Below are 25,223 nucleotides of genomic sequence, written 5' to 3'. Positions count from 1 at the left end.
GTTAATGGTTGACACTGCTAACCTCAACTAATCTCGGTGGTGTAAGAATTGACCGATTGTCCGAGCTTCCCAAACTCGAGGGTTAACATTTCGTTTCCATTTTTTAAATTATCTAACCAAACCCGCTCATTAGGCTCCCGTCGATGTTTTCCTCTTGCTCTCAAGCTGAGCTAAAAAGACAGATTAGTAACCATCTACGGTTGAATGGTGTATTTTCTTCTACTCATTTAAAGGCTTATTTTTAAGAAAAAAAAAAGAAACAAATGAGGTAAAGAAGGGAAGCCGTTGCCACAAACGAAGCGTTTAATCTCACGTTCCCGGAGGCGATCGTTCCAACGAAGGTGACCGCGATCTAACTCACCCTCGAACGCATGAAGCTCTAGCTGTCGAATGCGTTGTAATTACAATGGTTCCAGTGTAAGTTACTCTGAACTGGCGCAAGACGAAACGTGTACCGGCACCGACACTTGGTGGCTCCTAATTGGTGCCCTTTTTGGAGTCCCAGGATGCTTCTAGCCGTCAAGACGGTAAGTAGAAGAAGGGAAAGGACACGCTGAGAGACTAAATGTGTTCCCGGATACAAATCCCAACTAATTAGGCAACCGCTGCATTGCAAGGCAGGTTGAACTCCTTGCAGGCTTGCCGAACCCCAATTGCTAAAATCAACATCGGTGAGGCGCACCCTTAGGGCATTCGCTGACCTTCCCTCAGGGGGTGGAAATGGAGAGGGGGGGACCAAAAGGAGGCTTTCGGGTGGAAGGCCATCTTCGGAGGCGACACCATTCGCACACGCATTGACAGCAATTATCATTACGGAGCAAATACGAAATAACTAGTATTATTCAATAATTTTTGCATGCTCCTCGGGACCTCGCACGGTTCGCCTCTTGTGGAATGAGCCGTGGAATTTGAACTCCATCCCTTTGACGAATCCTTTTGCTTCGTCCAAACCGAAAGAAGCCTTAATACACACACACACACACACACACACAAATCACATTGCAAGCACTCACAAAACAAAAAAAAAATTCATCTGTAAACGCCGGGGTACAAGTGCTTCAAGTTCTTGAAGTCCTGAACAGACGGAGTCCCCACAAACGGGCAGCTGTTGACAGCGCGACTGGGCGTCGCGAGTTACGTTCTCGAGCACAATCAAATTAAATGGCAATGCCCGAAGGGCCGAAGCACCGGGTAATGAAGAAGCTGCCGAACATTAAGCTTAAGCTTAAGAGTTACGTTCTAAAGCCTCTGCCATACCGCAGAGGTACACATTCATCGTGGCCATTGCTTCTCCCGTACGCGCAAAGATTCCAAACCTGAACACCCATCAAAACGGCGTCGAAGGAAGATGCTCTCTCCTGGTGGCCGCTAAACGACCGACAGGGCTTGGCAGAGGGATTCGCTTCGTTTCGATGCCTTCAACCCCAAAACCTGAGGTGGAGTAAAGTGCACGCGCTGCAACACGTTACGCCTTCGGGGCTAATCTCCTTGCAAGCCCTCGTAGCTTTGAACCGTGGGGGAAACCTCCAAATTCTCAAATACCGCACACAAAAACCCACAATTCTTATCCCTTCGTGCTTCTCGGCGAGGACACGCTTGAGAATGTGCAATGTCCAGGAACCGGAATCGTGCAGCTAACATTAGCGGGGCATACGGTGGCTAAGCAATCGGATCCGCTTAGGATGCGGCCAATTAATAACAATAAGTAACCTTTATTCCTCGGCGGCCGGTGCGCTCGTTAATCGAACGATCCCTAATGAGGAGTCCGGAATTCGTTTGAGCAAATTAATCCGTTTGTGTGTAGGAACGAAATATGGAGTATACTTTACGTGATGTTCAGGTACTTCTCAATCGTTACCGGTTTCCATAAATGGATCCTAATTGTTGTGTATTTTACGATTGTACGGTTTTATTGTCGATTTTTCGGGGTTTCCTTTCTAATAACAGCTGGAGGCGGTTTATGTTTTTTATTCATATCCTAAATATATTCTTATACCTTTTGACTATACCGGGAGAGAATGCCTATAATTTCCATAACTGCTGCATTTTGGCAATATCCACAAATCAAAAAGGACGGTATAATTTTTCTCAACTTTTCCCTTTCACGGGGCAAAAAAAAGAACCCAAACGGTCCCGTACCTTAAACAGAATTAGTGATTTAAGACAAAATGCTCCTTCGTCCAACGAAACTGGTGTTTATTCTTAGACCAATTGATAATTATCTAACGGTATCGTGTGCCGGCGCTACCACGAAAAGAAGGCGCCCGGAACGGTATGGGCCATTAGCAGCCATGCTTGGAGCACCAAATCTCACACGAAAGCTGGCTGGCGTCAGTGAAACTTTACCCGGTTCTTCCCAGAACGCCCGAAAGGGCGAGAAACGGAAACCGATCAAACGGTACACCCTTTAGGCGATAACGAGACAAAAAAAAGCGAAAGTAAATTTATTTTTCACATCCTACACTCAAAAGATGTGGAATAGAAGACACCAAATCAGAGAAGAACTATAAACCTTCCGGGAAACTTATTGAAATTCAAATTTCATCAGCCCCATTAAAAGTATCGCGCTTGTGGATTTTTTTCCCCCCATTTTAACATATCCCTTTTGTTGTCCCTTGGCATTTCTGTCCACTTGGTATGGATGAAAATTGGAGCCCTTTTTTCACCGCCCTTCACGAGATGTTCGCTTTCCCACGTCCTACGGCAGGCCAGCATCCTTTCGTTTATCGGCGCGAGGCGATCGAAGAATTTTAATCGTCCCTTCGAATCGCACCAGACCGACCCGAATGCGATCATGATCCTCCCGTAGCTCCCGTAGCCTTTTTGGGGCTACGTTGGGCGATTGGGCAATAAAAGGGAGATCGTGTGCCATCGACTATCGGGCTACCGCCACCCCGAAGCCTCAGCCTCCACAGGGAAGATGATGACGCTGCTGTGTTGCTGCCGTTTGCGTGCACCATTGCTGCTGCCAGGCTAATCTACTCATATTACCACGATGGATGGCTCTTTCACGGATATTTATGGGCTCGAGTCGGGATCGGCATTAAAACGCCAGCCCTCCCGGAGGCACTGGGCTTTCCTGTGTCTGAATAAAACTTTCATGAAGCCCATAGGGGAACCGGGAGGATCCTGCCAGTGATCTTGCGGCCCAGAATCAAATCGTTACATGTGACTTTCGGGTCGGCTTGGTAATTTATTACGGTAATTTATAGCGCTCGCTGGAAGGCTGGTCTCTTCATCAAGAAATCTTCCGTTTGGCAAGAGCGAAAGAAATCGTTATCGATGGGTCCTGCTTAACCGTTAGCGGACGCATCTATGCATGTGCTTACAAACTTTCTGTCTGCCATGTCTACCCAAGCGTTATTTAATGTTTACCCTTGTATCTGACAATTTGATTTTATTTTTTAAGCAAATATAAATTAGTAATTAGATTAAATCTTAATTAATCTATTCATCACGTAAGTTTGGAAGACAATCTTGAATTTTGACCCATTTTAATTTAAAAAAGCGAAAAAAGTCACTCACGAGGGTAACTCATTATTGCTGACGGGCTTTTTACGAGTCGGGAGCTTTTGAGCACGCGCAGAGCTTTCAAGCTGCGAAAGCAATTATTTAAATTATGTTTTGGTAAATAAAACACTGGAATAACAAAATTGATAGATGGATGGTTCGCAGACTTTTCATTCATACAAACAGGCATATTTCAAACAAATTTTAGCTTTTAAAGTATATGAGAAAGAAAAAAAACAAATGCACACACGGACCTTCCACCTACAGCGACTCCAAGAAAGCGGTCAACTCGTCGTACTGTGTTTCCTTGGCGGAGCAAGGCACGAAACGGATACGCTGTCCGACCTGATCGAACTCGAAATCAACGTTGGCGGATTTACCCAAAAATGCTTCGGACGATGAGCTGTTGTCGACCGATTTAAGTTGGCTTCTTCTGGTCTGCCGAACGATATTCCTGAAGCAAAACCGATACCAAAAGTTATTTTAGTTTTTTACCTTTTGTAGCAGTTGGTTTGTAATCTTACATTTCCTTTTCCAGCATGCTTTTGATGGCAGACTCACTTTTGGCGAGTGTTTCGTCTTGTTTGTTGCAAAGTATGATCACTGGAATTTTGGCAGTTGCTTTATCCGCCAAGATAGTGTAGAGAAAACTGAAAAGGGAAACATGTAAATTACATTTTATGTTCAACTTTTTGTCTATTCTTCGCTCAAGTTACTTACTCTGCCACATCTCGAATGTCCTTCTGCACAGTAACGCTATCGATTAGGTACACTATCGCCTTCGCGGCGTTTTTGTATTCATCGAAGAACTTTCCTCGCAGCCGCTCGTGCCCAGGAACATCCACCACCTTCAACTCGCGTCCCTTTTCGGTCTTGAAGAAGCCGACATTTTCCTTGATCGACGTGAACGTTTCCCGCCCACTTCCCAAAATGAGATTCGAGAACAGGAATGTTTTGCCGGAATCGCACAGACCGGTGAAAAGTACCGCAGATCGGACGGTTTTCTTCCGCTTCCACAGGAATAGCACCACTACGGGAGAAGAATGTTGGCGTGAAAGCAATGTGATGATTACTGTTTCGCTGAAGATCTCACCTAAAGTAAGAAGAACGACTGCTAATGCGATCAATACTGGGGTGAAGTCTAGATCGGCAAGCTTAACCGACGGTCGGGTCGATGATTTTCTGTTAACTTTCTCCATTATTTCCTACTTTCCGCAACGAACCAACGTGAATCGTCAACAGAAACAGAAATGCGCAACATGACAGTTTGCGCAAACGTCACAGCTTCGTGGACCAAACATGACGTTTTGTAGAAAGTTATGGGATTTATTGCGAATGGTCCTGTAAAGACTCCTGGAAAAAACAAAGCTTATTTTAAAATAAACAACTTTATAAACTCTTGTTTCAATATACCCACTTGTTTAGTTTCCTCCTTCGTTGGCCAGTACAATCATCAATATCTGTATATTTTGTTGATTAAAAATATTCACTTATTTTATGGAGCATTCCTATCTGGCGTGCCATATTTGTAAACAAAACATTTGTCATCCTAGCTGCCACAAGAAACCTTGAAAATTGTGAAAAAAGTGATAAGAAAACACGGTACCCTTCCTGCAACAACCGCTAAAACGGAAACATAAAACACCAATTTTTAGTGAAATAGATAACGCAGTGCTAAAATGAATAATCAAGTACTATCTGCTGAGCTTTCTCTGCATAGTTTTTACATTTTCAACTCAGTGTTTGGTCCCAAGGAAGGGGAGGTCAGTACTGCTTGTTTATTTACTGATACCTCGAACTAAAAACATTGCATGCTTACCCTCGGCTCTAATTCCAGGAGGAGAAAAAAGTGTTATTCTACCATCCCCAGGATACAGACATCGATACCAAAATAAAGGACGTTGGATTGAGTGAAGCGATCATCAAATTCAGCAAGTTAGTTTAACCAGGCCCTCAGTCCACAAGGACGGAATATAGTGTAGTAATTGTTTTATTTGCAGCACCTTCACCAAAGATGATAGCGTGCAGACCATGCATACGCAGAAAACTTGCCAATTTTACTTCCAACCCGAGCCGGGATACTGGATGATCATGACCCTTAATGTTCCGTTCGAGCGGAAGTCCCGCGAATCGGGCGACTACAACGAATATCATGGCGATACGATACACGACACCATCTTCCAGTCGGTGCTTCGTCAGTCGTACCGGATGTTTCGCATGTTCCACGGAACGTTTCAGGACAATCTGCGCCCGAACGAGGATCTGGATGCGCAGGCGAATCTGATCGGGAAACTTGAAGCCTTCTACCAGAGCTACATCCTGCACCTGCAGATGAAAAAGTGCGACGTCGTGGACGCATTCGGGAGCGTACAGTACTTGCCACTCAATCAGCTGCTCTTCCTGCGGGTGCAAAACTTTATCAACATGATCGAGGCCACATTCGCACCGATCAAGCATTGCATTTTTCTGTACAGCGATCAGGTGGTGTGGAGCGGGCTTAATCCGACCGATCTGCACACGCTGTACGAGTACTTCCACAGCCCGATGTACGATCACTTTGCTAAAAACAAAATGGCACACCCGACGTACGTCACGGAGAAGGGCAAAATCAAACGATACTCGCTCATGGTCTGCCGCAAGGTGCAGAATATTTCCCTTTGTCTCCTACTGGATGACGAATCGGTACAGAACGAACAGTCCTTATATCTGGAGCTAAATGCCGTCGTCAATCCCCAGCTGACGAGCATTTCGTCCGACATCAGCCAGCACTTGCAGACCAGCGGAGAGACGGGCTACAGTTTCGGGTGCTCCGGAGGAAGCAAGGAGGAATCTCCGACGGCACCAAAGTTTATCTATTTCAACGAAATGAACCTGCAACACCGAGGGACGGTACGGTTGGGTCAGCAGCAGTACCAGTCCATCGCGGGCAGTGGGCTTCCGAACGATGTAATGAATTTAATAGTGGATCTTCTGGATGACGTCCGTAGTAACCGTTCGAACGTAATGGATGAAACGATCGTTAAGACACACGACGACTATTGGATCGTAAAGCGCAGCTGCAACTCGCGGCACGTCTTTATCATTCTCAACAAAAGTTCGACCCTGATCGACGTGACGGAGGATACGAAAAAAATACTTGATCAAAATATCAAAGGTATCTTCTTCTAGAGAATGCGAGAGGGTCGGGGGCGTTATAAAAATCCTTACGAGAAGTTATAGCAAGTACATACGCGTTGCAAATACAATCCTTTGGGAATGTTCCGTTTTCTCTGCATCAAATGCAAGACGTGCTATATATTCTTTCTAGTATATTTCATAGCTTGATTATATGTTAGATCAATTTTGATTATTGACATTTGTTTTGCAGTTAATCTTATAACTGAAATAAAGCAATACCGCAATAAACCCTTTTTGATAACCATTCCATTAACAGAAAATTTTCCTTCTTTGAAACCACAAAAAATAGATGACAACAAATACAATTATTTAAAAAAAACACTTGAATTAATTTTTGATGCAATCATTTATTTCAAGAGGGTATAGTTATATTTCGAGAACGTTTGTCGTTCGTTCTGCCCGAAGTGATGCCAGGTGATAAATAGAATTACGTTTAGGATACATTTGCAGTGTATTGTGTGCATTGCTGTATGTGCCTGTTCCTTTCGGCTTCCGAAAGATGCGCACGCACTCACAAGAATATTTGACTTCATTGCGCTATTCATATATGTGCGCCGCACAGCTAAGCGCCCTCGACGTTAGACTCGAAATTGAACGAGATATTGGATTCGATATTGGTGTAAATAAATACTTCACGTATCTCTCACTATCAATCAACATATGCATTAAGAGTACCGGAAATATGCCGGATTTTCAATTTTAACGTCGTTTCCAGTATTGTTAGATTTAAATTTTGCTTTATCAACGGTAATATTTTGTAATCCTTTTTTTTAATTTATTTTGCTCCAAGATGGACACAAATAGCTGCTTTTGAACGCCTACACACCATTCAAAGACAGTTTCGTATGCAAGAAACTGGCCAGAAAAGAATCTCTCTATCCGTTCTAAATCCCAGAGGGTGTTGATGGTCGATCGGTTCGATTTTGCGCTCGTCGTTCGATAATATTTTTTTTCTTTAGCTGCTAAACACGTGTACAAAAGCGATAAAGCGTTTTAACAATGATTCGCACGAGGAATAAAACGGGCGGAAGGCGGATTTTTCGGCTCTCGTTCTACTATCACCACTACTCACACACTACAGTATGTTGCTTGCATGCTCGAATGTATATAAATATATAAAATCAAAGTAAAAATATATTATGTGTCGTCTTGCCGCCAAGGTGACGATCGACAGACGCGATTTTTCTTATCGTCAAAATGCGTTAAAAAACAATCGATAGCAATTGCCAGGAAAAAGTGTGGGTCCTTAGTTTTGGAATAAAGTTCTCGTGAATTCCACATAGTCCAGGGCACCCGTAATCGGATGGCCGGTCTTCGGGTCGTTGTATGGTTTCATGCGCTGCACGCAGTAGTCGGCCATATCTTTGGTGAGGTTCTGTAATTTTGAAATACAACAAACGAAGAGTTAAATAAACATTTAAAAAAATATGAATTGTTCTAGCAAAATACTCACGGAATAGAGTTCCTCCTTCGTGACGTAAGGGCGGGGACGGGGATCGGAGGCGGTGATCGCACGGAACGCGTTCTCGATCTCCTCGAAGCTTTGTACGTTCTCCGTTTCCTTCGATATCATGAAGGCGATGTACTCCTGCAACGACACCTGGCCGTCTCGGTTCGGGTCGACCACGTTCAGGATTTCCTCGAACTCCGGGTCGGGTTGGCCCTCCTCCACCATTGGCAGATCGTAACCGAGGGCACGCAGGCAGGATTTGAACTCCTGGTGGTTCAGCTTGCCGCTCTTGTCCTTGTCGAAGTGCTTGAACATCATCGAGAACTCCTTGAGCGAGTCTTCCGACACGCCGGACTGGTTGCGGGCCTGGATCTGCTGCTTTAGGTTGTGCTGCATGCGCATGGCCAGCTGGTCGAGCTGATCCCACTGTTGCGCTAGGCCGACTGTCGAATGTTCCGTGTAGCGGTTGTCCAAAATAAGATGTTCCTCCAGCGTCGCACCGAGCTCTTCGATCTTCTTCAGATCGCCACGGCGGGCACGGATTTCGTTGGCCTTGTGACAGAGCGCTTCGAATTGTTCCTCCAGTGAGCCAGATCCGTCCATCAGCGACGTTCTGTAGAAGGGTGAAATACCAAGTATGATTATAAGGCCAAAACAATCTTTTTTATCACTCGATAAGATTAAATGAAAATTTTCACACTGCCAGCATCGGTTAAGAAATGTGACAAATATTGGCATTCGGTTATGAAGCATGAGTAAACAATCATGTTATTTTAAGTGCGGCAATTGTTATGTTTTCGCTTTAGAATACCTCATTCAACAATAATCATTTACTCTGTGGCGGATCCCTTTGCATAGAATCGATCCGATCGAGTTGCCATAGTTTTCAGTCAGTTCATCATCGCGCTATACATCCATCGATGGTAACTAGATTCAATTGCTTCTATGAAAAGCGATGCACCACAGTTCTGAAACAAACGATCTTCGATTTGAGAAGAGTACATCATATTATCGAAATGTATAAACATTCTCGATTTCGCAAGATGTACCTCTTACTACAATATAATGAACCGTAACCGAATTTTATGTATTTAGAAATATTTATCAATGCAAACGCAACATCTGATTGCGTGGCATTGGCTTGCTTCAGCGTTCTGGTTAATGATGGCATTTGTTTAGCGGCTTAATTAAATAGTTTTGCACTGCGGAAAGCAGCCCTTTTTTGGCGTTTTTGTCAGTCACACATAACTTTCATTACCCATTCAAGTCCCAGCCAAGTATGTTGTATCTATTGTTGGGTAATACACACACACAGACATACACACACATGTACGTTGTGATACGGTGTTCGTGTGCGGTCGATGCAGGAGGTAACAGAAGGGTAGAGATGTGAACATAAGGAGAGTGGATTTAGTGATACTGTGTGTGGTGGGCGTGTTTGTGTGTCTGTTTTTTGTGATCTTTGAAACGTAACACACACAGGGTGGGCCACACTTCAATCCTCAGTAGATTTCGAAGGATGTGGTATGCAGTGGATGTAATTATCTGAAATAAAGAAGAAGAAAAATACCCCCCACCATAGCCCAACCCATCGACATACCTCGTTTCCGTCAGCCACTGGTGGAACAGATTGGCGTGCTTGGCAAACTCCTTACGCAGCTTATCGTTCTCCTCCTGGCGGTGCACCTCCTTGGCCAGCTCGGCGTCACGCTCCTCGATGATCTTCTGCAGATTGCGCCAGGTATCCTCGAGCGCCTCCATCGTGAACCAGGTGTACGGGTTCGGACCGACGTTGAAGCTCTTGATCTTCTGATCCAACGCGGCCAGCGCCTGGAAGTCGACCTGTGCCGACGACAGCGAAGCCTGGAAGGCGGCATGTGCCTCCCGCAGTGCCTTAATCTCCTCGATCGAATTGCAACGCACCGGATCGGTCAGATCCTCCTCGGCGTTCTCAAACCACGAGTTGAACGCGGACGCCTTCTTTGCGAACGTCAGATACAAATCCTCGATCTGGCGGAACTGATCCTGCATGTTGAGCAGGCGATACTTGCGGGCTTCCGAATCGGCCCGGAGCTTCTGCCAACGAGTCAGCACGTCCTCGTGACGCTTGAGGATGGCGGCCGACTGGGCATGGTTGGCGTTGATCAGCTGATCCTTCAGCGCGGTAATGTTATGAATGCCCTCATGTTCAAACGCCGAGAGACCTGTGAAATGATGACCATGAGGGGAAACATTAGCAACGGGAAACTGTATGTTTGGCCTTTCGTTGAATAACTTACCAGCATCGAATGTCTCCTGCTTCGTCAACAACGTTTGAACGGTGGACAAATCGCGACCAAACTCCTCGGACTTCACGTGGTTCTCCTTGTCCGCGATCCAGCTCTCGACCACGTCCGCCTTCCACATGAACTGCAGATAGGCGAAGTTATCGAGCAGTGCCGTCTTGCGTCGGTTGGCCAACGCTTGTAGGTTCTCCAGCTTCTTGTCGAGCTGCACGCAACGCTGCGAGATGCTCTCTCCGTGATGGTTATTGTTCGTCACCAGCGTCTGACCGTGGTCACGGATATCGGCACAACGCTCACGATGGGCCGCAAAGTCCGTCTCGAATGCATCGTGCTTCTTCATCAGACCCTGCACGGCCGCCATCGAATCGCCATAGTCTTCCACGGACAACAGCTGTTGTTTCTCGGTGATCCAGGCTTCCTCCTCTTCGACCTTCGCCAAGAACTGCTGGTAGATGAGCGACTCATCGAGCTTCTGACCACGGGTTGCCGCAAGGCCCTTCAATTCGGTCCACGCCTGATTGAGAGCCTTCAGTCGCTGTTCGATCTCCGGCACGCCCAGGTTCGAAACGTCCATCAGCTTCTCGCCCGCTTCCTGCACCGCCTGGATGGCCGGCTCGTGCGAAGCCAATTCCGCTTCCAAGCGCTTGTGCTTCTTCTTGAGGTTCTGTACACCGGTCAGATCGCGGCCGTAATCGTCCGATCCGACCAGCAGCTTCTTCTCCTTGATCCAGCTCTCCTCATCGGCGATATCGCGGAAGAACTGGTGCAGCGTGTTCGCCTCGTTCAGGCGGGCCTGGCGGTGCGCAGCCAGGTTGCGGATGCGCTCGTACCGCTCGTTGATCGACTGACGCTTCTCCTGGATGCCGGCACTATCGAACTGACCGCTCTCAACCAACGAATCCGCCTGGCTGTTCATGTCCTTGATGCGATCCTCATGCGCGTGGATATCCGCCTCGACCAGTTGATGTTTCTTCATCAGATTCTGCACCGACGCCAGATCCTTACCGGCGTCCTCCGACGTCAGCAGACTCTCAACCTCGCCGAGCCAAAAGTCCAGATCCTTCACGGCCGCAATGTAAGTGCGCTGCTTGTTCGCCTCCTTCAGCTTCAGCGACTTCTCCGTCGTCTTCTGCGTCAGGTACTCCCACTGGTCGGCGATCTGCGTCAGGCGCTTCTGGACCGCCTCCTCCGAGCCACTGCACTGGTTGCGATCGATCAGATTGCTTCCCATCGCCAGCACGCTCTGGATACGATCCGCATTGGCCGCCAGTTCCGCCTCGAACGCCTGATGCTTCTGATGCTTCGACTGGATGTTGGCCGGATCCTTGTAGCTTTCCTCCGTCGCCAGCTGCAGCTTCTCCGCGATCCAGTTCTCGATCTCGTCCGCGTCACGCGAGAACTGCTGCAGCGTCTGCTCATCTCCCAGCCGCGATCGCTTCTCGATCAGGTCCTCCTTCAGATGCCGCCAGCGGTCCAGCACCTCCTGGCGCTTGTCGTCGATCAGCTTGCCAGCGTAGTGCTCCTGCTGGATCAGCTGATCGGCCAGCACCTGCAGCGCGCCGATCTTCTCCTCATGCCCATTGATCGCCTTGTCGAAGTCCTCGTGCTTCTTGATCAGCGCCTCCACGTTGTCACCCTTCGAGTCGACCTCCTCCGCGTTCAGGAAGGCTTCGCGGGCGCTCATCCAGTTCTCGGCCTGCTCGCAGTCACGCAGGTACAGCTGCAGGTCGAGGTTCTGGTCGAGCTGCAGCCGACGCGCCGTCCAAGCACGCTCCAGCTCTTCCCGTGCCTTGGCCAGATTCTCGATCTTCTCTTGAATCTCCGGAGCGGCATAGTGGTTCGCCTGCAGCAGCTCGTTACCGAACTGCTCGAACGCGGAGAACGTACCGGCGCGTGCATCTACCTCCGTACGATGCTCCTGTGTACGGAAAATCGATCAACCGAACGAAAGGAAAATAAAACAATGTCATTAAATAATTCACTAAGACGGTAAAATAATGTTTTTGAATGATGTGAGCTACCACCCTGAGCCAGAGTGAAAGTGAAATCAAAAAATGGGTGTAATATGGAATTAGGAAAAATAAAATAACTATATCTCACACATTTACCGAATGAACGTAAATGAAAACTATATTATTAATAGCACATATGTGAGAGCCTTATTGCACGGCAAGCCGGAGCCAAATATGCATGAGAAGTGTGTGTGGTTTTTTGTTACTTCCACTTCGTGAACTGATTAATTGAAAATGATAATCATGTAATGGCATTTAATATTATTGTATTATGTAGGTGTAGATTAACTTCATGAAGCTCCAAACTAAGAAACCAACTATGCCATCCATTGTATCGTTAGAAAATGAATCAAGTTCTGTTTCGCTCCTGGCGCGATCGCGATCGTGAACACGATCAAAACTTATGTTAGCTTTAGCGCTTGACAAAACCATTACAGCAATTCAGGTAAGCAGCGCTATAAATGTTTATCATGTGAAAGGGGTGAAGAAAAAAATACAGTGATGTAAATAAACGGACCATAAACAACATATCACATTATTAATGATGTGTGTACCATATTACAGCATAGACCGCAAAATTATGACAGACAAAAAAAAGAACCACAGAAAACTATCAGCCAAAATATAAATATATCCATATTTGTTCCAGAGTTAATTACATCAAACAAAAACATAAAGTGTCGCCAAATTAGAATGCCGAAGTTACTATTGAAACAGAAACATTTTAAATTAAAGGTACAAAGTATTAAAACCACAATAATCTTACGTTACAAGTACAAAAACGATTAAAGCGTACGCAAAAGGCGATTAACAACAGTGAGTGTGTGGGTAAAGTTTGCTTTTAAAATGCGAAAAAGGCGAAAATGCGCGGGCGCTATTGCAATTTGTTTTAGATAAAATTGGGTTTAGAGTAAAAAAAACTAAAATGAAACGAAGATAAAGGCTGCTTTTTGCTGCTGTGGGGCTGTACCTGCGGGATACCGCAACGAAAATCTATTTCGGCACGATGATTCTATGAAAAAAAAGTAATTAAGAAAAGGTCACAAATTTGGAGAAAGAATAACATATCATTTTAGTACGTTTAAATTTTGTCTGTCCAAAATGGTAAATAAGGTGGAAGAAAGTTTCTTACAAAACGGGTTTTTTGTTTGTACAATAATTGTTTTTTGCTTTCGTGCTGCCAATAATTTCCAAAATGGTCCAAATACTTCATCCGGGGACGAATTGGGTTTCCAATCAAACGGAAACTTAAACACACAAATAAATGAATAAAATTGACCGGTCTAATATTTGTGCACATTAAACGGCAAGCCTCAATGAAGTGCTGGTTTAGGGTGAGAAAAACACGATTCCTTATGCTTTTCGTAGACGGCACAATGTTGTCCACTGCGAGGTGTGCGTGTCTCGTATTTTTGATAGCTCATTGTATAGTTCGTTGTTTGCATCAGTGTGTTCATAAAAGTTGATGGCAATAAATGAAAACGTATAGCTTGGCTAATAATATCAACTTTGTGCTTGAACGATGCTCGACCTGTGGACACTTTTAAGGGACATTCACGATGGTCAAACGGAAGACATGATAATGCACGGACCATGAATGGGAACAGACACAAATGGTAACACAAAAAACTTGGACTTGGAATGGGAGATTGAAAATTTCACACAGTATTCCATTTCAAGCAAATAATGAATGGTCAAATAATTAAAATTCGAACACTCCAATGAGAGAATGGCTTTGAAAGGGAAAAAGATCGAAACAGTCGTTCACGTTCAATTCTTTGTGGTGAATGAGATCTAGGATTCTCTTTGCTTTTGAAAAGCACCATCAAAGTCTGTCTTTATAGGGACGTTTGACTTGTAACACAGCGGAAGACGATACAGTTCGGCTATCTGATGCCGATTTGAAACTCCCCTTTACGGAAAAGACCCCCTGAAGGACCTGATTTTCTCACCTGATGACGCTCGATCAGTGCCTCCGCACCGGTCACATCGTTGGCGAGTTCTTCCGACGTCACCAGACCCATCATGGAGCTGATCCAGGCGGACAGATCGCGGTAGTCGCTCAGGAAGCGCTGCAGATCGTACGAATCGAGCAGCTTTTCCTTGCGCTGCTGCGCCTTCGTCACCACCTGCTGCCACTCCTCGTTGATTTCCTTCTGCTTCGCGTACGTCTGCTCGGCCGTGTCCGGGTGCGACTGCATCAGCCGGTTCGCCGTCTCATCAAGCTGGCGGATTTTGTCCTGCAGGGCGGCCAGATCGCGCTCGAGTCCTTCGTGTTTGCGCTGAAGCGTTTGCACACCACGCAGATCCTTGCCGAGCTCGTCGTTGTTCAGAGCATTCTCCTTCTCGGCGATCCAGTCCTTCGTCTCGTCCACGTCCCGGTGGAAGCGTTGCACCTCGTGCGCCGATCCGAGCTGGCTGGCACGCTCCTGCGTGATCGTCTGCAGCGTTGCCCACTCTTCGTTGAGCGTTTGAATTTGCGTCTTGATCTTGAGCGCCGCCTCGGTCTGGCCGAGCGAAGTCAGCTGAATGGCGATCTCGTTCAGCTTCGCCAGACGCACCTCGTTCGCCTTCAGATCGTCGTTGAAGTCGTCGAACTTCTTCTGCAACACCTCCACCTCCTCCAGGTCCTCGCCGACATCCTTGATCTGCGCGTGGCTTTCCTTGTCCTTGATCCATGCGGCCAGGTCGGCGGCCTCACGCACCAGCACGTACGCCTTGACCGTCTCGTTCAGCTTGTTCTGACGCTCGCGGGCCAACGCGAGCAGGTTATCGTACTGGCTATTGATCTGCGTCTGGCGCTTCGCAATCGAGTGCCCATCGATCAGGTTCTGCTGGCTGGCGCTGAGGCCCGGATCGATCTTCTTGATGTACGCGGCCGGCACGAATCCCTGGCGATCGTTCACCTCCACCTTCCACCAGTCCTTGTTGTTCGAGTTGAGCAGCGTCAGCACGTCGTTCTTCTTCATCGACACCTCGCGCGGCGACTTCTCCGTGTAGTCGTACAGCGCCATCACGCACTCCTTACCCGTAATGTCGACGACGGGCGTCTCCTGCTGGCGGCAGTTCTTCGCCTGCTCCTGCAGCGCCTGAATGGTGTTACCGAACGCCTCCAGGTCTGACACGAGTGCCTCGTGCTTCTTCAGCAGCGCCTCGGACGAATCCTCGTCCTTGCCGTAGTCCTGGTTCGACACGATCGGTTCCTTCTCGCGCATCCACGATTCGGCCTCGTTCGCGTCGGCAAAGTACTGGTGCGCCTGCAGCGAATCCTCCAAGTCTTGCTTGCGCTGGTTCGATTTCTCCTTCAGCGAGTTCCACTGATCCTTGAGGGCATCCAGGCGTAGCTTAATCTCCTCGCTCGACGTCGGCTGCTCGCCAAGCATCTGCTCCCCGTTGGAGATGACCCCTGCGCACCGGTTCTCGTGGTTGTTGATCTCCGCCAGCACGGCCTGGTGCTTCTTGATCAGATTCTGCACACCGATCAGATCGCGACCACGGTTCGTCGACGCGGCTACCGGTTCCTTCTCACGGATCCATGCTGCCTCGTCCTCCAGATCTCGGAACAGCTGCTGCACCTGCAGCGAATCGAGAAGCCGTTGCTTGCGCGTAGCCATCGGTTCCGCCAGTGCCGCGTATCGCTTCGACAGGGCTGCCTCCTTCGAGCGGATGTTGTCCGCATCGAAGTGACCGCTCTCGACGAACTTATTTGCCGCCACCTTGATCCCCTCGATGCGATCCTGGTGCGCCATCACGTCGGCCTCCAGCAGGGCCTGCTTCTTCTGCAGATTCTGCACGCTCGTCAGATCCTTGCCGTAGTCCTCCGACATCAGCTGACCCTCGACCTCGCTCAACCACAGCTCGATGTCCTCGACCGTGCGGTTGAATTGTTGCTGCTGCGAGGCCTCCTGCAGCTTGCAGCCCTTCTTGTCCGAAGCGCGCACCAACGATTCCCACAGCGTCACGATTTCCTGCATGCGCGCGTTCACCTTATCGGAAGCGTAATGACCCTTTTCGGCCAGCGTTTGGCCGGTCGCCGTGATGTCCTCGATGCGGCTCTTGTTCGCCGTCAGCTCATGCTCGAAGTTGGTGTGCTTCTGCACCTTGCCGTTCAGGTTGGTCGGATCGAGATAGCTATCGTCCGTGGCGAACTTCAGCTTCTCGCTGATCCAACCCTTCGTTTCGTCGCAATCGCGCTCGAACTGCTGCAGGGCGTTGGAATCTTCCAGCAGCTGCTGGCGGACGGACGACTTCTCCTGCAGGGCCGAGCGGCGCGCCAACAACATCGCGCGTCTTTGCGCGACATCGTCCGCCGCGTAGTGCTGCCCGTCGATCAGCTTCGTCGCGAATACGTCCAACGCCTTGATCTTCTCCTCCTGCGCCGCCAGACTCTTCTCGAAGTCTTCGTGCTTTTTGATCAGCGCCTCCACCGAGTCGAGCGAATCGCCCAAATCCTCGTTCGCCAGGAAGGCTTCCTGCTTCGCCATCCACGTGTCGGCCTGTTCCGTGTCGCGGTAGAACAGCTGCAGATCCATGCACTGCTCGTAAAGGATGCGACGATCCTCCCACAGCACCAGCAGCGAGCTCTTGTCGTTCTCCAACGCGGCCAGCTTCTCCTGTACCTCGGCCGCCGCATAGTGCTCCCGTTCGAGCAGCTGTCGGCCCGCCTCGGTCGTTAGCTTGAAACTGTCGACGCGGGCATCGATCTCGCCCTTGTGCTCCTGGTGACGCTCGAGCAGCGCCTCGGCCCCGGCCACGTCCTTCGCCAGCTCGTCCGCCGATATGATCGCCTTCATGCCGTTGATCCACGACACCAGGTCGCGGAAATCGGCCAGGAAACGGTGCAAGAAGTAGGACTCGTCGAGCTTCTGCTTGCGCTCCTTCGCCTTGGCCGTGAGCGACTGCCAGTAGGCGGCAATCTCGGCCTGCTTCTCACGAATCTGGTCGCTGTGATCGGCGTGGATGCTGCAGAGGCGGCCCGCCTCCGTACCGAGGGCGGCCACCTTGTCCTCCAGCGCCGCCAGATCACGCTCGACACCCTCGTGCTTGCGCTGCAGCGCCTGCACGCTGGCCAGATCGCGCCCGTAGTCGTCCGACGAGAGCACGACATCCTTCTCAGCGATCCACGCAACCGTCTCATCCGCATCGCGGTTGAACCGTTGGATTTCGTGCGCCCCGAACAGCTTCTCCTGGCGCAGTATGGCCAGCTGCTTCAGGCGCTGCCAGGCCTCGTTCAGTTCCTCCTTCTTGCGCGTGATCGTTTCCCGCTCCGGGTGCCCGCCGAACAGCAGCTTGTCGGCCAGCTCGTTCACCTCCGTCACGCGGTACTCCTGCGACGCCATGTCCTTCTGGAACTCGTCGAACTTGCGCTGCAGCACCTCCACGTGCTCCAGGTCCTGCCCAAACTCGTCCGCCGTCACGAACGCCTCCTTGTCCTTGATCCAGAACATCACCTCCTCGCAGTGGCGCAGGAACTGCACCAGCACCAGTGCCTGCTGCAGCTTCATGCCCTTCTCGGCCAGCCGGGACAGCAGCAGCTCCCACAGGCGCTGCAGCTCTTCCAGCCGCCGCTTGATCGTCTCCGACGCAAAGTGGCCCTGGTTGATCATCTCCTGGCCGGTGTTGTCCAGCACCACGATCGCGTTGCTGTGCGCCGACACTTCCGCCTCGAACGCCTGGTGCTTCTGGATCTTCGCCTGCAGGTTGGTCGGGTCGCGGTAGCTCTCCTCACTCGCCGCCTGCAGCTTCTCGTTGATCCAGCTTTCGAGCTCGTCCGAGTCGCGCTTGAAGTACTGGAAGCGCCGGGAATCCTCTAGCTTTTCACGCTTCTGGCGCGTCTCGAGCTTAAACTCGCTGTAACGGTTCAGCACCTGGTCACGCCGCTCCTGGATATCCTCGGCGCTCTCGAGGATGCGCACCTCCTTGGGCGTAAACTGTTCCATCGTTAATACTCGCTGTTGTGTTTCGTGTTACTCTAATTTAACAATATACTAGCTCCCTGCTCCTTTGTCGTTAGCCTGCAATAAACGTACCAGTCATTTCAACATTCACAATCACTCATTTTTATATTCCGCTACATACCTCTGATGATTTTTGTTCGACAGCCGAATTCTTTTCCGTTTTCTTTCCTTTCTGCGGTAATTTCTCTGTTGCTTCTTTTCTGGAAAGATCAAACATAGAAAAGAAGGGAAAATAGTACGAAGGTTGGAAAAAAAAGATAAAGTTAATAGAATTACCGGGAAAACGTGAGAAAATTATAAACAAATCGAACCGTACGCCCGTGTATAGGGAACCCAAACCCAAATCCCAAACCTTTTTCCAGAACCAAAACGCTATACACTAGATGGTTTAAATCTATATCAAACTTTATTTTGACAATTATAATATGTATATATTTCTTCTGCTCCATCAATAATAATTGATCCATTTCATTCCATCTTTTGTCTGATATTCCACCCCCACCCCGTGGTGGGGGTCACACCCCCTCGAAAGCATCTATGCATCCTACAACTCACTATTGATCATTCTCACTCCTTGCGTAACCAGTTGGGTTTTTCTATTGTAAGTCCTATTAGTTTTTAGCAGCCTGTTCGTTTAACGGTTTACTACATCTGATCCTTGGAACCACACGCACACACAGACATACAAACACACACAAACACGCATACGCTCGTTCTCGGCCACATAATACCTCACACCATCGGCGATCGACTCTTTGATCATCTTCCTCCTACCAACCACTCTCGCTAGAGATCAGTGATAAAATCAGGTTCATTCATGTAGGAAAAAAAGGAACCGTTTCTTCTGCTTTACATACTTTCAGTTTTTTTTTTCTAAACCCCCAGGTTAGTCGGTTGATAATTGTTCATGCCGTTGCGATAAAATAGGTGATCCTTTTGGCTGTGTTTTTTCAACATCCACCCGGGATTTCAACGCGTTGTTTGCGTGTAGTTAACAAACTAAAACATGTTTTTTTTCCAGTGTTAAATATTTATAACGTTCACGATATCCTAGCTCTAGGTTTATCTGTAATATTTCGTTTACTACTTGTTTTCCCACGTTCTTATATATGTTGATCCACGCTACCGTCTCTCTACGCTGTCCAATATCATTTAAACGCTTCCCGGTATACGAATCATATGTTGCTGTTTTTTTTTTGACTAAATGCAGCACATGTAGGACGTTCTGCCACACCCAGCTGCTTTTTCCTCCATTCGTTTTTTCTGTGCCCAATGGGTTTTACTGGGGTTTTCTTGCTTCAATATAACCAAGACGATGATACGCATTCGCTGATACGTACTTGGTGGTGATGGGTGTTGATAAAAAACACTTGTAAAACATGGATGGATGGACAAAACTGTTCCAAAACCTAACCGACCACCACCGAACAACAACGGTGTATTTCTGTCAACATTTACCAGGCTAGAGCTAGGACGACACCACCACGGGGAAATGGCTTTCCCCCCGGCGGTCTACAACAGCACAACGATGGGAAAGGAAGACACAGTATCTTCCGGTAACAAACATCGTTAGAGTTCAAAAATGGGATACAGTAAATACACACATATAAACACACAAGCGCACACCGTCAACCATTTTACGTGTGAACAGCCGGACACACCGATAAACCGACACCGGGAGGAAAGGTTGAGCAAAAACATTAGCCGATGGAAAGGAATGTTATCAGCCCGGAAACCCGTGGGTAAAGGGAGAGGGGAGGGGAGGTGCGATTTTGCACCCTCATGTGGGGGGTGGGTGTAGATGGTGGCGTTGGTTACGTAATTCGTCCTAACTGGAGTGTGGGGACTAGAGTCTCGATTCGATTACGATTATGAAACGGGATTAGCATCGGAGTCCGCGCGAGATTATATGATTTCATGTTGCCTTGTTTTCTTATCTTACAGAAACCAGGCAACATTACGACAGTAAATAATGTTTATTGGTTTTTAAAGTAGAGTTTTAGTTTTTAAAAACCGTAACTCTAACCTGTGAACAAACTAATGTATAACTTACTAATTTAGTTACTAACGCTCAACATAGACCCGAATTTATTACGATTTGAGATTTCATTCTTTCTATTTTTCCTATGTGTTTTCTTCCTTTTTTGATAATTTTCTTTTTTTAGTTCGTTTCACCGATTCCCCGCCGTATAAAGAGTGTACAAAAAATAATAACTACCCAACAAATCTTAAGTTCCGATTGTATATCGATTGATGCAACGCGCATCGATCAATTTGTACAATACGATCAATAAATGGTACACACTCAGAACGCTTCTAACACGCAACCTTATCAACTTAACCATAGGAAACGCAACAGATAACATATCGTTTTGTTTGTATCTCTTTTTTGTTAAATTCGAAACATAACGGTTTCGATACCGATAATGTGGTTTTAATTAACTATTACTTCTCTCCCACATGGTCTCTCGATTACGTTATGTGTTGCCAAAAAAGACGAACCCGAAGCGATCGTATTTCGCGCTGGTGTAACGGTGGAACTAAATTGATTTGAACGTTTGCCGCGTGATTTTAGTAATTTTCTGTTTTACTTCTGATTCCAACCATCTCGTATATGGCGAAGGAAGGAAGGACTTCTTTTTTCTTTTTTAATTGTACCCCGACCCTCACAAGCACCGTCGTTCTGGGGTCCTAGGACCTAGGCGGAACTCTTTCGCTCCGGACAGCGCGTCTGCATTATCCGTGGCTTGCGTACCACGTTCGAGCCAATGACGTTCTCTTTGTCCGGATCGTCATCCTCAAAGCTGCTACCCATGCTGGACGACTTGCCACCGCCCGCCGTCTCCTCATCTTCACCTTCGGCAGCCGCTGCCGCGGCCGCGGCCGCCTCGAGCTGACCGGCGGCAGTGTGCAAAATGATGCCCGGATGGTGCTCCGATTGGGCGTGAATTTCGTGGCTCTCGCCAGGCGTCAGACTGGCTAAGGCGGCCAGCAGATCATGGTTGACGAGCGGTTCGCCCTCCTCCGCCGGCTCCCAACCGGCCGGCGGGGATGCGGGTGGCGAAATGAGGAACTGCTTGACCGGTGCCGGTGGTTTGAGGTTCGTGTTCGAAACCGGCGTCACCGGCTGCGCCAGATAGCAGTTGATGATGGACTTCCCGAACGGGTACTGGTGCAGCCGGATGCGCGCGTTCGCGGCCGCCAGCGCGCTGTCGTAGTTGACGCGCAACCGGCGGAAACTCTTCAGCCACTGGAAGGTGGTCTGCTCCGAGAACGTCCGGAAGAGGTCCTCCAGCTCGCGCTTCAGCCCGTCGTCGCCAAACACCTCCGAGTGGATGTTGGTCACGATGATCGAGGTGGGCAGATCGTCCAGCAGGTCGTCGTCCGCCACCGGGTTCGACTCGCTGTCGGAATCGTACGCACTCGGCAGGGCCGGATGTTCGTTCGGCAGACCGTCGGTCGGATTGATGAACAGATTCTCATCGTCCGTCGGGGTCGTGGGAACGGGATCTTCGCTTCCGCTACCACCCTCCGAAGTCTGCCGCGCGCTCGTTGCCTGCGCCATGCCCGCCGTTCCTAGCCGTGAAACGTGCCTCTTCTCTTTCTTCTCCTTCCTCTTCTCTCTTCTGATCAGTGGGATCGCGGATCGGAACGTCGGAGTGTCGGTGGTTCGCCTACTTGGACGTTAGCTCTTCACTCCCTCCCCCGCAGCCGGTTCACTTTTGTTCTTCTTTCGGCGCCCTCTTTAAGTCTGGGGCAGCACCCAGTGCACCACCACACCGCGGGCCGCACTCTACTACATTTTGCGGAACAATTCCGTTTGCAATGCACCAGTTCATTTAAATGACATTTTTTTGTTGTACGTTCGATTCCGTTACAAACGCGTACAACATCGCGCGCACGAAAGAAGAACATAAGAATTGGCCCACATTTTTTATTATTTTGGCACATTTTTTTCACCAACCGGGAAGTGAGAATACAGAGAGAGGAAGAGAGTGAAAGGGCGAGAGAAAAATAGAAAAGAAAGCAGAAAGAGAGAGAAATAGAGAGAGTGTGTGTGTGTAAGACAGAGAGAGGGATTTGTCAAACGTTATAGATTACACAAAACGTACTAAAAAATATGTTTTACTCATTGCTTGTGAACATTACGAGATGTAATCGTTGAGCCTTCATTTAGCGATCACAAGGACAGTAGGAATAGCAAATGGGACATTATCTAACAATTGCTGTATGTAACCTTCCACTTTATATTGCGTTCTACAACATAACTGTAGTGATATAACATAAAAAAAATTGATAAGCTCTTACACCAAGAACCTTCCTTTCGCTCAGCTGGTTTATTTGACTGCAGAATCAAGTACTCTGCCGAGTTACTAGTCACATGATACCACAAACACGCAAATAATGATCGCAGCATTCATTGGAATGGGTATGAAAATGGGGTGCCCAACAGATAGATTTCTTTTTTCAGAAACAAGAAAAGATAGTAACACAACTGTTTCATGTTCAGTGTAACGTGCAATCAGCCCAGAATAACCTAAAGACACGAGCAAACTGACGGTACCCTCCAACAAGAGCAATTTCTATCAGCGATATCGATACCCACTCAAGCCGCTCGAGGAGCATTTATAGTACGCTGGGCGGAAGGAAGCGGTACAGCTGGGTACCCATTTCCCGTTGGTCCGCGGTTCGCTCGGTTATCTCTTTTTCAAAACTGAAAACGTCCGTGGATTTTCACATTTCCCGCAAACATCAACACACATCTCGTATCCGCGGGTTCTCTCTCTTTCTCTCTCTTTATGTCTCTCTTTTTCTCTCGTTCGCTTTCTTTTTCTTCTGTTCTCCATCATCTAATGTTTCATTTAAATCTCTAGCTGGTATAACCAAGCAAGCCACAGTATGTTGCCACGGAACCACCATTCCGGGTGGAATGTTCAATCACTAGTAACTGCCAGTTTTGACACTCGATAGCAGGGCACACTGGAATGTGGGGAAGCACTTCCGATGCGTGAGTAGATTTTTAAACCGGTCAAACGAGGGTTCAAACAGTTTGTCGTCCCACTGCTTGCGCTATTTACAACAATATCGATTCGACCGCTACCAACCTTGGTTAGATAATTGGAATGATAAAAAGTTCGAATTCATGTTAGAAACTCGAAAAAAGCAAACATTGTGACCAGATTAATCTAGCATGTATAGTGGAAATGTTACCATTTTCCTCTACACGACAGGTTCACCGTGCAACGTTACTTTCCAGCAAAAAAAAATTGAGAACGCTTATCTTATCTCAAAAGACCGTAGACCGCACACAGAATCGTCACGTTCCTTCCGATTCGGCCAGGGAGTGGTGTCCAGTCAATCTTACCGATGACATAGTGCGGCAAAAATCACCCCATACACCATTTCATGAATTTCCTTGCATCACATGTACAAGGCCCAGTTCTCATCAGCCCATCCCAGTCAATGATTCCAACAGCATAAAGTGGATGTTTTTTTTGTTCAATTGAATAATAATCATATCCCCCCGTTGAAAACGAATCTCGTTCTCGACAACACGAAGCTCTGCAGAGTCCCGCCGCCGGTTTGCTGCATGGCATCAGTCCGTAATGTTTAAAAATAACCCACCCAAAAGTGGTGACGTAATCCACGCAGCGGAGCTGGTTAGTTTATAAACGTGCGATGCCGTTCGTATACTTCCAGCGATCAACGGCATCAATGCAGTAAAGTGTCTTGGACGAGGGTCAACATTTACTTTAACCTGCCTTTGGACACTTTTAACCTACTGTGCACGACCCCATGGAATGTTACTGTTTACATACATTTTTCGTTTCGAAAGAAACATGTTCCTTTAAAATACAACATGCAACCCGATTATAAACAATTGAAGAAAAAAGTTACAAATAAACAAAGTAAATAACACTAACAGAAAAATGTGTAAAAACAAAATTACAGCTACATTCAAGCAGCTTTACGGATGCGTGCCTTCAAAACCGCAATGGGAAGTTGAATCAAAGGAAAGTATCGATTTTTCACTTTACCCACCCCGTCACGGCGGTGAGACGCGGGGGGATGCGTATATGGAATTTATCGACTTGTGACTAGCAGACTTTCTTCATCACGGGAAAATCATACTATTTTCCTCCTAATATATCAATCACATCGTGGGGAGGACTTTTCGTACACCACGAACCCCTAGGGGCTCCGCTTTTTTAGACTGGGTGTGTCATTTTCGCTTCCGAACTTTTTTTTCCTCTGATCTCATCAAACGCTCTTCACCTCCCCTTTGCTCTATCAACCGGGATGGGATGGGGGATGGGGAAGCGCTACTTTTTCTCGCTAGTACGGAGTACGGATCGATTTCGAGGTACCGATGCGACGGGTGAACTTTAACGCAAAAAGAAGATATTTTCTAGCCGCTCACACCAGCTCATTGCACTACTTACGGCTTTGGCAAGCGTTTGATGTAAGATTATCCTTTAGTTTTTCTCGTTTTCTTCACTTTTTACGCAACTTTTGGGAGCGTGATATCTTTTCACCGCAACAGCTAACTTTCGACTGCAAAATGGCGTTCCACGACAACTAGCTCGTTTTCGACTAGTGTTGGCAGAATCGGGACTCGGAAGATTCGAAGATTCGATCCCTAGAGGGATTCTAAAGATTCGAATCCCTGTAGGGATTCAGTTTCCCCATCACTACTTTCGACTGCAAAATGGCGTTCCACGACAACTAGATCGTTTGCATTTGTGCTTCTTTTCATATATACAGATTTTTTTCACAGGACCTTCAGAAACTGTTTGTTTTGATTTTGTTGAAGTAAATTTAATGAATTAAT

At 47.8% G+C, this 25,223-nt stretch overlaps 4 protein-coding genes across 5 annotated transcripts; 1 reads left to right on the top strand and 3 right to left on the bottom strand.

Annotated features, from left to right (window-relative positions):
• Positions 1–3,668: 3,668 nt before the first annotated feature.
• Positions 3,669–4,756, bottom strand: LOC131263671 (signal recognition particle receptor subunit beta). The gene is made up of 4 exons (XM_058265904.1): positions 4,604–4,756; positions 4,231–4,540; positions 4,035–4,160; positions 3,669–3,964 (listed from the first exon to the last, which is right to left on the bottom strand). Exons 1-4 carry the CDS (start codon positions 4,707–4,709, stop codon positions 3,772–3,774), a joined length of 735 nt encoding a protein of 244 aa, XP_058121887.1. The 5' UTR covers positions 4,710–4,756; the 3' UTR covers positions 3,669–3,771.
• Positions 4,757–5,107: 351 nt separating this feature from the next.
• On the top strand, positions 5,108–6,929 carry LOC131263666 (vacuolar fusion protein CCZ1 homolog). The gene is made up of 3 exons (XM_058265900.1): positions 5,108–5,273; positions 5,348–5,445; positions 5,511–6,929. Exons 1-3 carry the CDS (start codon positions 5,190–5,192, stop codon positions 6,676–6,678), a joined length of 1,350 nt encoding a protein of 449 aa, XP_058121883.1. The 5' UTR covers positions 5,108–5,189; the 3' UTR covers positions 6,679–6,929.
• Positions 6,930–7,020: 91 nt separating this feature from the next.
• LOC131263664 (spectrin alpha chain) lies at positions 7,021–24,965 on the bottom strand. Of its 2 annotated transcripts, XM_058265897.1 has the most exons (9): positions 24,835–24,965; positions 18,513–18,591; positions 14,387–18,448; positions 13,405–13,446; positions 10,417–12,340; positions 9,738–10,341; positions 9,396–9,425; positions 8,141–8,750; positions 7,021–8,062 (listed from the first exon to the last, which is right to left on the bottom strand). In XM_058265897.1, the coding sequence occupies exons 3-9, from the start codon at positions 18,371–18,373 to the stop codon at positions 7,934–7,936; spliced, it is 7,326 nt and encodes a 2,441-aa protein (XP_058121880.1). In that variant the 5' UTR covers positions 18,374–18,448; positions 18,513–18,591; positions 24,835–24,965; the 3' UTR covers positions 7,021–7,933. The 2 variants fall into 2 exon arrangements, with proteins under 2 accessions (XP_058121880.1, XP_058121879.1); XM_058265896.1 differs by lacking the exons at positions 9,396–9,425; positions 13,405–13,446.
• LOC131263669 (protein sarah) lies at positions 18,784–24,956 on the bottom strand. The gene is made up of 2 exons (XM_058265902.1): positions 24,835–24,956; positions 18,784–22,187 (listed from the first exon to the last, which is right to left on the bottom strand). Exon 2 carries the CDS (start codon positions 21,954–21,956, stop codon positions 21,090–21,092), a length of 867 nt encoding a protein of 288 aa, XP_058121885.1. The 5' UTR covers positions 21,957–22,187; positions 24,835–24,956; the 3' UTR covers positions 18,784–21,089.
• Positions 24,966–25,223: the final 258 nt, after the last annotated feature.

Source organism: Anopheles coustani, chromosome 2 (genome assembly GCF_943734705.1).
Source record: "Anopheles coustani chromosome 2, idAnoCousDA_361_x.2, whole genome shotgun sequence".
Classification (NCBI taxonomy): Eukaryota; Metazoa; Arthropoda; class Insecta; order Diptera; family Culicidae; genus Anopheles; species Anopheles coustani.
The sequence above is the reverse complement of the archived record's forward strand: the minus strand, read 5'-3'. Positions and strand labels throughout refer to the sequence as shown.